At 56.8% G+C, this 11,774-nt stretch overlaps 5 protein-coding genes across 5 annotated transcripts; 1 reads left to right on the forward strand and 4 right to left on the reverse strand.

Annotated features, from left to right (window-relative positions):
• Positions 1-386: 386 nt before the first annotated feature.
• ACRALDRAFT_2105017 (uncharacterized protein) lies at positions 387-2,240 on the reverse strand (the record flags this gene model as incomplete). Its single annotated transcript, XM_071023221.1, has 2 exons — positions 387-1,947; positions 2,008-2,240. The coding sequence occupies 2 exons, from the start codon at positions 2,238-2,240 to the stop codon at positions 387-389; spliced, it is 1,794 nt and encodes a 597-aa protein (XP_070874712.1).
• A 2,084-nt stretch (positions 2,241-4,324) lies between these two features.
• On the reverse strand, positions 4,325-6,380 carry ACRALDRAFT_1082176 (uncharacterized protein). The gene is made up of 4 exons (XM_071019270.1): positions 6,055-6,380; positions 4,977-5,977; positions 4,810-4,913; positions 4,325-4,757 (listed from the first exon to the last, which is right to left on the reverse strand). The coding sequence occupies exons 1-4, from the start codon at positions 6,368-6,370 to the stop codon at positions 4,493-4,495; spliced, it is 1,686 nt and encodes a 561-aa protein (XP_070874713.1). The 5' UTR covers positions 6,371-6,380; the 3' UTR covers positions 4,325-4,492.
• Positions 6,381-7,002: 622 nt separating this feature from the next.
• Positions 7,003-8,642, forward strand: ACRALDRAFT_1076796 (uncharacterized protein). Its single transcript, XM_071018538.1, has 4 exons — positions 7,003-7,769; positions 7,846-7,987; positions 8,060-8,277; positions 8,345-8,642. Exons 1-4 carry the CDS (start codon positions 7,345-7,347, stop codon positions 8,409-8,411), a joined length of 852 nt encoding a protein of 283 aa, XP_070874714.1. The 5' UTR covers positions 7,003-7,344; the 3' UTR covers positions 8,412-8,642.
• On the reverse strand, positions 8,479-8,827 carry ACRALDRAFT_211129 (uncharacterized protein; the record flags this gene model as incomplete). Its single annotated transcript, XM_071023512.1, has 3 exons — positions 8,479-8,635; positions 8,679-8,723; positions 8,784-8,827. The coding sequence occupies 3 exons, from the start codon at positions 8,825-8,827 to the stop codon at positions 8,479-8,481; spliced, it is 246 nt and encodes an 81-aa protein (XP_070874715.1).
• A 25-nt stretch (positions 8,828-8,852) lies between these two features.
• On the reverse strand, positions 8,853-10,700 carry ACRALDRAFT_1043221 (uncharacterized protein). The gene is given in 3 exon segments (XM_071015303.1): positions 8,853-9,486; positions 9,503-10,314; positions 10,386-10,700. 3 exon segments carry the CDS (start codon positions 10,488-10,490, stop codon positions 8,904-8,906), a joined length of 1,500 nt encoding a protein of 499 aa, XP_070874716.1. The 5' UTR covers positions 10,491-10,700; the 3' UTR covers positions 8,853-8,903.
• Between the last annotated feature and the right edge of the window lie 1,074 nt (positions 10,701-11,774).

The raw sequence follows: 11,774 nt of genomic DNA on the forward strand, positions 1-11,774 counted from the left end.
AACTGAAGGGTAATAGCCACCCAAACATAGGAACCAACAGACGGAAACATGGTCGGAATAGGCCTACGTAGACCACTTGTCCAGTTAGGGCTTGGCAATAGGCGTCTGTTGATGTACGTCGAGAGCGAATTGGTCACGATGAAGCGACATACAGACGAGGGAATATAACTCCATATGTATCCGAAGAAATGCTACTGCTATGTATGCAAATCGAAACGACAAAGAAAGGGCTATGTACAATGGACACCAAAAAACCGCCGTCCATAGTGTCTTCCCTGCCCACATGAATCATCCAAGATGTACGAATATACGCAAGAGAAACCCGCCCAACAGACGCCACCCACTCATCATTCTTACAACCCAACGCCTTGTCGCGTCTTCTCCGCTCAGAGCTTCGCTGTCGTCTCCTCGCGCACGCGTTCCGCCTCGTCCCGGTTCCCGCTGAAGACGACGACTTCGCGGTCCGTGACGGTGCCGCTCTTGCTGAGCAGCTTGCGCTTGCCGCCGGTGGAGAGGGGCGGGTCGTCGTCGTGCTCGCGGATGTAGTAGGCCCAGTCGGCGGTAGGGTCGAGTTCGGTCTGGGAGTAGCCGTTGCCGAGGTAGGCGAAGCGGTTGCCGGCGTAGGTGATGTCAAAGTCGTCGAAGCGGACGTCTCTCATGGCCTCGATGTAGTGCAGGGTGGAGCCGGGCCAGAGGGCGACGATGGGGCCCTCCGGGCTGGGCTTGTACCAGGAGCGGCACTCGTCGGACCAGACGGTGCGCTTCATGAAGTAGTCCTTGTATTCGACAAAGTCGCGGACGGCCTGCTCCTTGGGGGCGATGCGGGCAATGTTGCTGCTCTGGAAGCGGTCCATGACCTTGAGCATCCAGTCGGCCTGGGCCTCGACGGCCGACAGCACGGGCCCGTTGCCGATGGGGCAGTTGGGGCCCAGCATGGCAAAGTAGTTGGGGAAGCCGGCGACGCCGATGCCCAGGTACGATTCGGGCACGTTGGCCCACTTGTCCTGCAGGTTCTCGCCCGAGGGGGAGATGATGGGGAAGCGGGGGCGGAAGGAGGTGTCGAAGCCGGTGGCGCAGATGAGCACGTCGACGGGGTACTCGTTGCCGTTGTCGGAGAGGCAGCCCTTCTCGGTGATGGCGGTGATCTCGCCGTAGACGACGTCGACGTTGGGCTTGGTCAGGGACTCGAGGTAGTCGACGCCGGGGGACAGGCGGCGGCAGCCGAGGCTCCAGTCGGGGATGAGCTTCTCCTCGAGGTACGGGTTGTTCAGCTTCTCCTTCATCTGCTGCTTCATGTAGGCGTGGGTGTCGCGGTTGATGCGGTTGTCCTTGAGGAAGATGCCGAACTGGCCGTTGAGGCCCGACTCGATGTTCTTGCGGTAGGCGAGCAGGGCGCCGGGCTTCTCGGCGAACTCGCGGATCTCCTCGGGCGAGTACTTGTGCTGCTCCATGCCCTGGACGGGCGAGACCCAGGTGGGCTCGCGGATGAAGTTGATGACCCTCTTGCACTTGTCCCTGATGGCGGGGAGGACCTGGATGCCGGAGGAGCCGTTTCCGATGAGGCCGACGACCTTGCCGTCGAGGGAGACCGAGTCGTCCCAGTTGGCGGTGTGCAGGAGGGTGCCCTTGTACTTGTCGAGGCCGGGGATGGCGGGCCACTTCCAGTTGTTCAGGATGCCGCTGGCGTTGACGAGCATATCGCAGTGGTCGGTGATGATCTTGCCGGTGTCCAGGTCCTCGACGCGGACGGTGTAGCCGCCGTTGACGTGGTCCCAGGTGGCGCCGACGACCTGGTGGCGCACCTTGACGTACTGGTGCAGGCAGTACTTCCGGGCGAAGCCCTCGAAGTAATCGAAGATTTCGTTGGACGGCGGGTAGACGGCCGACCAGTCGAGGTTGGGCTCAAAGCTCCATGTGTAGTTGTGCGAAGGGACATCACAGGCGCAGCTATTCCCAAACCAGTCAGCTTTTTTTCTTCTTTAGAGAGAGAGAGAGAGAGATACATACCCAGGGTACCTGTTCTCATACCAGGTGCCGGCGACGGCGGCATTCTTCTCGTAGACGGCGAGGGAGTAGTTTGTAAAGTGCTTCTGCAGCTTATAGGCGACCAGGAGGCCAGAGGCACCGGCACCTATGCAGATGACACGCATATGCCTCTCATTGTGGATGGGGTTGTCGAGTCTCCGGGAGTTATCGCGGGCACCGGCCTTGACCGACTCTGGTGAGATGTTGTTGCTCATTGTGGTTGTGTGGTTTGCGGGAACTTTGGCGTATGTTCCAGTTGGTATCGAGGGTGGGAAGAGAAAAGGGGCAACGGGATAGGAGAAGGGAGACGAATGCTCAACTCTCAATACAGCCACTTGGATGGTCAGAGGCAGCAAGAGAAAGGCAAGATGTGAAGGGTTATAGATAGGTAAAGATCAAGGAGAGAGCATGGGCAGAGACGGCAGCGAAATACTGAAGATATATATGCGAGAGAAGACAAGGTCTGTTCACAGCTTAGCGGGGACTATCCGAGTACACTCGACGATGGAAGAGCACCGCCGTATGAGATGTAGGGGGACAAAGAGCTCTTCGGTACAGAAGGCTGGCGTTTTCCAGCACTAAGCGGGGGGGAAAAACGGGGGTGGCGTAAAGAATTGCCCCCCCCCCGGATCCTAGCTTCGGGAATCTAGCTGGTGGAGGAGGACGAGGAGGAGGAGCATGGCGGCCACCTAACGACCCGGCTGACCTACAGGCTACCAACCAGTCATGATACTCAGGGCGGTCTGTTTGTCTGCAGGCAGGACACGTCGGGAAATTTCCCATAGCTACCATCGCGTCGCAACTGGACAGGATGGCCGGGTGGGGACGAAGGTCCAAGTGGGATGGCGTGCATCCCGGGCCCCTGGGGTAACCCCGAGGGGATGGGTTCAGCCGAGTCATGAAGCAGCTGCCAGAGCAGAATTCATGACACAGGAAACAGCTGTAGGGCCAAGGATCAGACGATTGGTCCTCATCTGACTCGGGAGAAGAAGAGTAGCGAAATGAGATTTCACTAGTCGGGAAAGCCATGTTCGTACTTTGGAGAAAGGGCCCCGCCCCCAGCCCAGAATCGTGGGGTATTGATCTCCGCCCAGAGCCCAAGGCTACTAATAAGGTGTGTGATTCTTCGGGGCATGCCGTGACCGCGTGGCGGGGGGAGGTCTCTGTCTGGTACGATGGGGCGAATCCAATGGCTGGTTTAAGATCATCGGCCCAGTCCAGCGGGCCTAGTCCAGCGGGCCTAGTCCAGCGGGCCTAGTGCTCGGTGCTATAAGAAGAAATGTAGACGATAAGGGACGGTTAGCGCAGGGTAGAGGAAAGGAGCGTCTCTGGGGACGACGGACGGCCGCAAACGCTGGCTGGGTGAAGTGGAAGAGCTACCCGACAGCCAGTGTCCTGCGTCGTGCGAATGCATCAGTAGTAGTGTAACGTCGTCCGGGTCCAGACTGGCGCTAAACGGGATCCGAGAAGCTATGGCACGGTGGCTGGAGGCTGGCCTACTGCCCTTATCTCCGTTCACCGGTATACACCTCCAGGATTTGTAACATATAAACCTAGAAGAACAACATAACGGTCAGTCAGCGGTCAACGGACATGATCAAGCTCCCGAAATCCGTCGATGGAGAAGACACGGACCAGAAGATGAGGACCACATGACCCAATGCTTTGTTCGCCTGTCATATCTGTCCAGTGGGCTTGCTTGTTGAGAGTTCTTCTCGTGCAATACAGAGGCGTATTGTTTGGAGGAGAAATCCGCTTGGACCAAAAAGAGAGACATCACGAGTCTCGTCTGGAGGATGAATGCAGAGTCGACGGCAAGTGCTACCGTAGGTACGTACCTACCGTCTCGTGTTTCTCCTTTATAACAACATGACGGAAGTATGCGTCATTAGCGCCTTGGCCCTCTGACATAATCATGATCCACTGTGGGGTATTGTGTACATGCAAGTATACAAGTCTTTGACTTCCCACGGCTGCCGGTAAATATCACCCGGCTCGCTCCCTGGTGGCCCAACCACGCTTTCACTCTGCACCACTTTCGTTGCCTCTTCCGTCGCCCCATGCATTCAAGGCCGCCATATGCAATGCATTGTAATCAAGGCTGCGATCTGCACCCTCTTAATCAAGGCTGCCGTTTGCAATGCCTCTGTAATCAAGACTGATCACTCCGAGTGCCACGCACGGCTGTCTCAGTTGGCCACCACTGTCGCTGCCTCCTCAGTGAGCGAAAGAAGGCGGATAAACGGTCACAGGTGTAGTCCAAAGCAGACCAACACGCATCAGCCTGCACCCGCCTGCGAGAAAATTCTATGTGTATTGTATCATCGACTCTGCATGATCTACCCGTAGCTAGTTCCCTACCCGACCAGACCAAAAACCAGACAAACGAAATGCCGTGCAGATGAACCAAGGGAACCTGTCGCCATCTGTCCCTACGTCGTATATCCCTTCCATAGCATCACTCTTCTTACAGTCTTGCTCTTGGTGTCCCGTTCTTCTTGAGCTCCGCCTCCATGGCCGCCGCGTCCCTCTTGGCCCAGTCGCGCATCGTCTTCCGCTGGATCTTGCCGCTCGCCAGCTTGGGCACCTCGTCCACGAAGACCACCCCGCCCGTGAGCCACTTGTGCTTGGCCACCCGCGGCTTGATCCATTCCTGGATGTCCTGGGGCGTCACCTTGCCTTTGGACGCCTCCTGGATCGCCACGTACGCTCTCGGACGTTCGTCGTCGTTGCTGAGTGGCGTTAGTTTTTGATTTGACTGTTGAGACGAAAACCGCAACTTACACAGTGATGCCCACGGCCGCAGCGTCGGCGACGTGCTCGTTCTCCAAAAGCACCGCCTCCAGCTCGGCGGGCGCTACTTGCAGTGCATTGACCTTGATGAGTTCCTGTTGCTCCAGTTAGTTTCGTCTTGTCGGCTGGAAGGAAAAAAACACCTGGCTAGGTCATACCTTTTTCCGATCGACAATCCAGAAATACCCCTCCTCGTTGCAAACGGCAATGTCGCCCGTCTTGAGCCACCCGTCCTCGTCCAGGCTCTCCTTGGTGGCCGCCTCGTTGCGCCAGTAGCCCATGCAAATGTTGGGCCCGCGGACGTACATCTCGCCCGGCTGGCCCACGCCGACCGCGTTGCCGTCGTCGTCGATGAGCTTGCACTCGCAGTTGGGGTCCAGCTGGCCCACGCTGCCCGTGTCGTCCCGCACCCCGCCCGGCACGTGGATGGCGCCGCACGTCACCTCGGTCATGCCCCAGCCCTGGTTGATCTGGATCTGGAACCGCCGCTGGCACTCGTTCTGCAGCTCGCGCGACAGCGGCGCCGCCCCGCACAGCACGTCCTTGACGCTCGACAGGTCGTACCGCGCCGTCTCGGGCCGCTTCGACAGCATCACCAGGATCGGCGGCGCGATCTGCAGGCTCGTGATGCGGTACCGCCCAATGGTGAACAGGAAATCCTCGTACCGGAACTCCTTCATGATGTAGATGGGCACGTCGAGCTTGATCGCCATGAGGATCGTGTAGAGCTGCCCGTACGCGTGGTAGAGCGGCAGGAACCCGATCCACCGCTCCTGCGGCCGCGCCTCGAACGGGTACGGCTTCTTGGCATACCGCATCACGATGGTCTGCTCCACGTTGGCGATCAGGTTGTGGTGCGACACGCAGACGCCCTTGGGCAGGCCTGTCGTTCCCGAGCTGTAGTTGATGGTCGCCACCGTGTTGACGGATCTCTCTGGCGACAGTTCCGGCCACTGGTAGTTTCGTGCTTCTGCTGGCGTTCCGATCATCGCCCTCCAGTCGGGAATGCCTTCCCGGGTCGGGTTCTCGACGTCGGAGAACTGAAAGATGCGGTTCCTGGGGATGCCCGCCTTTTCGGCGGCAGGGAGGACTCGGGCGAGCAGGGAGGGGTGGGCGAGAATCACCTTGGCTGTGGTGTTGTTCATCTGATGCACAAGCTCTGAGAAGAAAGACTCTGGTCAGCAACCAACTGTACAGTGGACGGATCAACAAGTCGAAGTCTAAAGAAGAACTCACCAGGTACAGTATAAGCCGGGTTGGCACCGCTGAATATGCATTCGGATCCCACAATGCCCAGGTAAGCCACGGGCACGAAGATATGATTGGGGGTGCAAATCATGACCACGTCCCCGCGCTTCATACCCAGCCTCTGAAGGCCAAAAGAAAGGCGCTTCACCCATTCTAGGCACTGCTTGGGCGATAGGTTTTGCTGGTCATCCTTGCTGTCGAACCATAGCGGTTCCTCGGACGGCTCCTGGCCCGGGGGGAAGAGGTAGGTGAGTAGGTTGGTCTTGGGGATGTCAAGTGTCGGGAAAGGGGACGTGAAGATCATGGCGACGGCGGGATCTATGTAAGGTAGGGCAAAGAAAAGAGAAGCTCCCCAGAGTGTAAGATGAAGGCAGCGTCTTTTGCTTCTTTTTTATCTTTTGATTTCTTTCTGCCTTTGCGTCAAACGTCAAGATATGATGAGAAAAAGGACCAAGACAGAGTGATATATCAAGGGGCTTTCTAGTCGGTTATCACCACCTCGTCTTTCCCTATACCCAACGACATATCAGATAATAATATAAAAAAAAAACGGATGAAAACAGCCCGAAAATCCAGAATAAATCACTACAAGCCGTCGACCAGAGGGTTTCTTACTGGAGACTCGGCGGGCCGAGTTGTGCGCCTCTAATCGGCCGATATCTTCCCTCGGAAACACTTCGGTAGCCGGCATTTTGCGGGGTAAAGACTGACGGGCAAACTCTTGCTCCTTCCGGGAAGGGCTGAAATGTCATGCCCATGGCTGAGAGCGCAGCAAATGGTGCCGTCGAGATCAGCGAGCTGGGTTGCCACTTAACCCTCCAAGCTTCACCAGTTGAGCCGTGGCTCTTTGTCGTAGTGGGCTGCTTGTCATTTGGGACGTTTTCACTGGTCGTTGTGCCCGCTGCTGGGTCCCAAGCTAATACCGAACAGCCACGGAAAACATCTGGCATGACCCCAGACCCCAGACTCCATCGACCGGGGGCGTTCGAATCGTTCGCATTGGAGTACTGTCGCTCGACCAATTCCATTCCGGGAACCCATATCTTGGCTTGGAACTCATATCATCCGTGACTTCTTTCGAAGCCCGTAACACACACTTGTGCATCAATCGAATCGAATTCTCGTCGTATTGTTGTCCCTCTTCTTTTGATTCTCGTCTCGTTCATTCTCATCTTAACGACCGAGTCCATCGAGAACTTACCTTGACGACCCTCATTCGAAAGAGTTTCCAATTCCGACTACTTTCGCAAAGAAAGAAAATACAATCGAACCGACAACATGTCTGAGCTGAGGAATTTCGACAAGGCCTTCACCCTTGAGGGCAAGACGGCCGTCGTCACGGGTGGATCGCGAGGCCTGGGCTTGCACATGGCCACGGCGTTCCTGCGGTCGGGCTGCTCGCACGTCATCATCACGGCGCGCAAGCTCGAGGGCGAACAGGGCATCCTGCAGGCGGTCGACAAGCTCAACAGGCTGCCGGGGATCCGGGGCAAGGCCATCGGCATCGCCGCCAACGTGGGCGACTCGGATGCCATCGTGCGCCTCGTGGGCGAGGTCAAGGAGATTGTCGGGAGCAAGGGCCTGAACATCCTCGTGTGCAATGCCGGCGCCGCGTGGGGTTCACGGTTCGAGGACGCCCCGCCACACAGCTCGGTCAAGATCCTGGACCTCAACGTCCGGGGCGTCTTTGAGCTGGCTCAGAAGTAAGTTGTCAATGACCCGGTAGGGGATGTGAGAAGATAAGAAAGAGCAAGCTGACGGGTCGCTTTTTTCCCCCAGGTTCCTCCCTCTTCTAGAGCAAGCCTCTTCCAGGGACGATCCGAGCCGCGTCATCACCATCAGCTCAACGGCTGGTAGCAACGTCCCCCACGTCGGGGAGAACGGTACCATCATGTACTCTGCTTCCAAGGCGGCCGCAAATGTGAGTTTTGGACGATCAGGAGAAAAAAGAAAGACATGTGACAATCGACATCAATGCTGACGTTCTCACCAGCACCTGGGTCGCAACTTGGCTGTGGAGCTGGGCCCCCGAAACATCACTTCCAATGTCATTTCGCCTGGGTTCTTCCCCTCAAAGCTGGCCCAAGGTCTGATCAGCAACCTCGGAGGCGTCGATGGACTGAGCCGGGACAACCCCATGCGTCGCCTGGGCGAGCCTGAAGACATTGCCGGCGTGGCTGTGTTCCTGTGCTCCCCTGCAGGAAAATACGTGTAGGTTTCTCCCTCTCCTCCGCAGTGGTTTGGACGATTGGAATGATGCTGACGTGTTTTGTTCTAGAAACGGAGTCGACATTGCCGTTGATGGAGGTTCGAGGCTGTCGGCGGGCAGGCTGTCCAAGCTGTGAGACGGTACCACTTGGTAGGGGATTCAGTGTTTTTGTATGGCGTATCTTGGGTAGTCAGGAATGCATTTCATGAATTGAGCATAATGCCAACGTCTAGGTGATGCCAGACGGACGTTGAGACGATTGAAGGGCAATAATTTGATGGAGTAAATTTCAGGTGAATTGGGTTGTGGAGATTAATTGTGTGTACAGTGTATATACAGTGTATCGTACGTACCTGCGCACTATCCGTCCAGAGATTTGGGTTATGTAACCAGTGTTAAATACAGTGTCAGGACGATATGATACAGTATGTCGGTCAGGTCGGTGAAACTGTCGGTGAAGCTGTCGCCCTTTTTTTTTCTTTTTCTTTTTTTTTTTTTTTTTTTGGACCTTGCTTCCTTGTTTCCTTCATCCTCATATTCGTACTTCCACATTTCACAAAATCACAATACAATTGAATTAAACGACATTTTATTTCATTATACTACCTCCACTAGACTCTCATCCTCCTCAATAGGTAAGGTTGACCATGACGGTCTTGGGCTCAGTAAACATGCGCAGCGCGTGGATGGCGTTCTCGCGACCAGTACCGCTCTCCTTGCTGCCGCCAAACGGCGCAGTCAGGAAACACAGGCTGACGCAGTTGATGCCGACCATGCCGCTGTCAATGTCCGAGGCCACGCGCATGGCCTTGTTGATGTCCTGGGTGAAGACGCCGGCCATGAGGCCAAAGTTGGTATCGTTGGCCTTTTCGATAATCTCCTCCTCCGTCTCAAACTTGTTCAGCACCGCCACGGGGCCAAAGATCTCCTGCTGCAGAATCTCCGCGTCCTGCGCCACGTTCTCGAACACGGTCGGCTCGACAAAGTAGCCCTTCTCGCCCACGCGCCCGCCGCCCACCAGCAGCGTGCCCTGGCCCTGCTGGCCGCGCTCGATGAAGCCGCGCACCCGGTCAAACTGCGACTTGTCGACCAGGGGCCCGATGGTCGTGGTGTCGACGCTCGGGTCGCCGATGCCGGCCGCCTTGTCCTGCATGGCCTTCTTGTAGGCCGCCACGAACTTGTCGTAGATGCCGGCCTGCACGTACACGCGGCTGGCGGGCGAAGCACACCTGGCCCGTGTTGGCCGTGATGGCGTTGGCGCACCACGTGACGGCGTTGTCGAGGTTGCAGTCGTCAAAGACGACGGCGGGGCTCTTGCCGCCCAGCTCGAGCGTCACCCGCTTGAGGTTGCTCTTGGCCGCCATCTCCTGGATCTTGCGCCCGGTCGTGGTGGACCCGGTGAAGCTGACCTTGCGCACGCCCATGTGGCTCGACAGAAGGGCGCCCGTGCTGCCGTCGCCCGACAGCACCTGGAACACGCCGGGGGGGAAGCCGGCCTCCTTGATGAGCGTGCCCAGGGCCAGGGCGGCGAAGGGCGTCTTCTCGGACGGCTTGAGGATGAAGCAGTTGCCCGTGGCCAGGGCGGGGCCGGCCTTCATGCCGACGTTGCCCAGCGGGCCGTTCCACGGTGTGATGCCGCAGGTGACGCCGAGGGGCTCGTTCCGCACAATCTTCATGAACCCGTCGTCTTGCGGCATGACCTCGCCGGGGAACTTGTCGGTCCAGCCGGCGTAGTAGCGGAGCGCTTCACAGGCGAGGTTGATCTCGAACGAGCCGAAGGATCCGAACGGCGCGCCCAGGGTGATGCGCGTCAGCGCCGCCAGGGCAGGGCCGTTTTGATGGATCAGATCGGCCAGCTTGTACATCAAGTCGCGACGCACTGTGGCGGGGGTCTTCTTCCAGGCGGGGAATGCTGCTTCGGCCGCGGCCACGGCGGCATCTACTTCGGCCTCGCCGGCGAGGGCGACATCGTTGGCAACGGGAGACCCGTCGGCGGGGTTGAAAAGCTCCAGCTTCTTGGGGTTCTTGGACTCGACATACTGTTTGGTGTGTTAGACTATTTGTCTTTGGTTGACGCATCTTTGGTCTCCCTTCTCTTCTTGCGACGTACCTCGTTATTGATGAAGAGCTTCTTGGGGAGGTTGCTCGGGCTCCAGTCAAAGGACGACTCGAGCTTCTTCGAGCTCTCCTTCATTGTGGGACCCAGAGAGGTCATACTGTGAAGATTGTGTGTTTGGTGGAACGGAAGTAAGGGTGAATTGGTGAAGGGGAAGAGAGGATGAGTGAGGAAAAGTAAGTTGACCTAAGGTGAGGAATGGGAGAGTTCCTGTTATGGGAGGTCGATGTTGGGGTACGTAGCGGGGTGAGGGGAAAGCGGTTCTCGGTAGGTACCTAGGTATGTGGTCGGCCGCTACTTTTATTCTTCTTGTTTTATTTACGGACACCGGCAGGAATACGAAACGGGGTACCACCAGCAACTTATCATCCATGCAGTCTTGTCAGTTTTGCCGCTTCCCAACAACGAATCGTTCGCTTACGGCACCGCCCCTCTTCCCGACTGCTTACATCGTATCACCATCTTTCTTTGTCTCCCATGATGTAATTCGAACTACTAAGCCAGGCGGACTTGTACTTCTACTCGGTTCCGCTCTGTTCCTGGGGAGACTACGCCGTCCTTAACTCCGGGAACCTGGTGGCGTCTGTCACTGTCGATGCAGATTCCTACGATGTGAATACATGCGCTATGCGGGTCAGGCAAAGTGCGGCCTAGGCCGAATGGATGCTCTGGGCGTGATGTGGTCTCTTGGGAAGTAGTGCACACTAAAAGCGCTGAAGGTTATCAATTTCCATAGCTATGGGTCAGGGTCATGGTGTTCGTCGAGTCATGGTGGTCGAGCCGTTTCGGAGAATCTGACTCGGGCTACCCCATACCCCAATCGTAAGGCAGCTGGATTCACTTAGTTTAGCTAATTTTAGGTACATTGTACGTTGTATCTCCTCCCCTTCACCACGTTGTCTGCCCCCCACCCTCCTACTTACTCAGTACCTACCCGTTTGCTGTGTGTTACCCCGCCTCCGCATGCGACTAATGATCTACTGCGGGGTATCGCCGGATCAGAGGCGAAAATAGTGTACAAAGTACTTTGTACATGTTGGAGGGGCAACACGCTGCGGCTTCCCCCGTGTCCTCCCGTTCGCCTTGAGCGCAGTACAGAACAGACGGCTGCAATAGTTCACCTTGGGTGTGGGGTCTCGGGTGAATCAACAACACAGAAACGAATGTTTGCGGTTTAGACAACGACTAGATGGTTTGAAACCAAATCAATGGGAACCATTGGGGCGCCAGGGATTCTTCCGTCTCATGTGACGATAATCCGGGGCAGCTCAGGGTTCCGTCGCCTCCCCGTCTCTCCGTCTGTCATCTCTTTCTCTCCATCTGATTCTTTGCTATCCACCTTCAGTGTACGCAGGGTTAACAATTCCGAGAGTGTGATGGACT

Source organism: Sodiomyces alcalophilus (assembly GCF_042370955.1).
Source record: "Sodiomyces alcalophilus JCM 7366 unplaced genomic scaffold ACRALscaffold_4, whole genome shotgun sequence".
In the NCBI taxonomy this organism is placed as follows: Eukaryota; Fungi; Ascomycota; class Sordariomycetes; order Glomerellales; family Plectosphaerellaceae; genus Sodiomyces; species Sodiomyces alcalophilus.

Coding starts and splice junctions, on each gene's coding strand:
- ACRALDRAFT_1082176 (XM_071019270.1), bottom strand. CDS start 6,370: ATGATCTTCACGTCCCCTTTCCCGACACTTGACATCCCCAAGACCAAC. Junction 5,978..6,054: donor CCCGGCTTATACTGTACCTG/GTGAGTTCTTCT, acceptor CTTTCTTCTCAG/AGCTTGTGCATCAGATGAAC. Junction 4,914..4,976: donor GGATTGTCGATCGGAAAAAG/GTATGACCTAGC, acceptor CTGGAGCAACAG/GAACTCATCAAGGTCAATGC.
- ACRALDRAFT_1076796 (XM_071018538.1), top strand. CDS start 7,345: ATGTCTGAGCTGAGGAATTTCGACAAGGCCTTCACCCTTGAGGGCAAG. Junction 7,770..7,845: donor GTCTTTGAGCTGGCTCAGAA/GTAAGTTGTCAA, acceptor TTTTTCCCCCAG/GTTCCTCCCTCTTCTAGAGC. Junction 8,278..8,344: donor TCCCCTGCAGGAAAATACGT/GTAGGTTTCTCC, acceptor GTTTTGTTCTAG/AAACGGAGTCGACATTGCCG.
- ACRALDRAFT_1043221 (XM_071015303.1), bottom strand. CDS start 10,490: ATGACCTCTCTGGGTCCCACAATGAAGGAGAGCTCGAAGAAGCTCGAG. Junction 10,315..10,385: donor AGCTCTTCATCAATAACGAG/GTACGTCGCAAG, acceptor CACACCAAACAG/TATGTCGAGTCCAAGAACCC.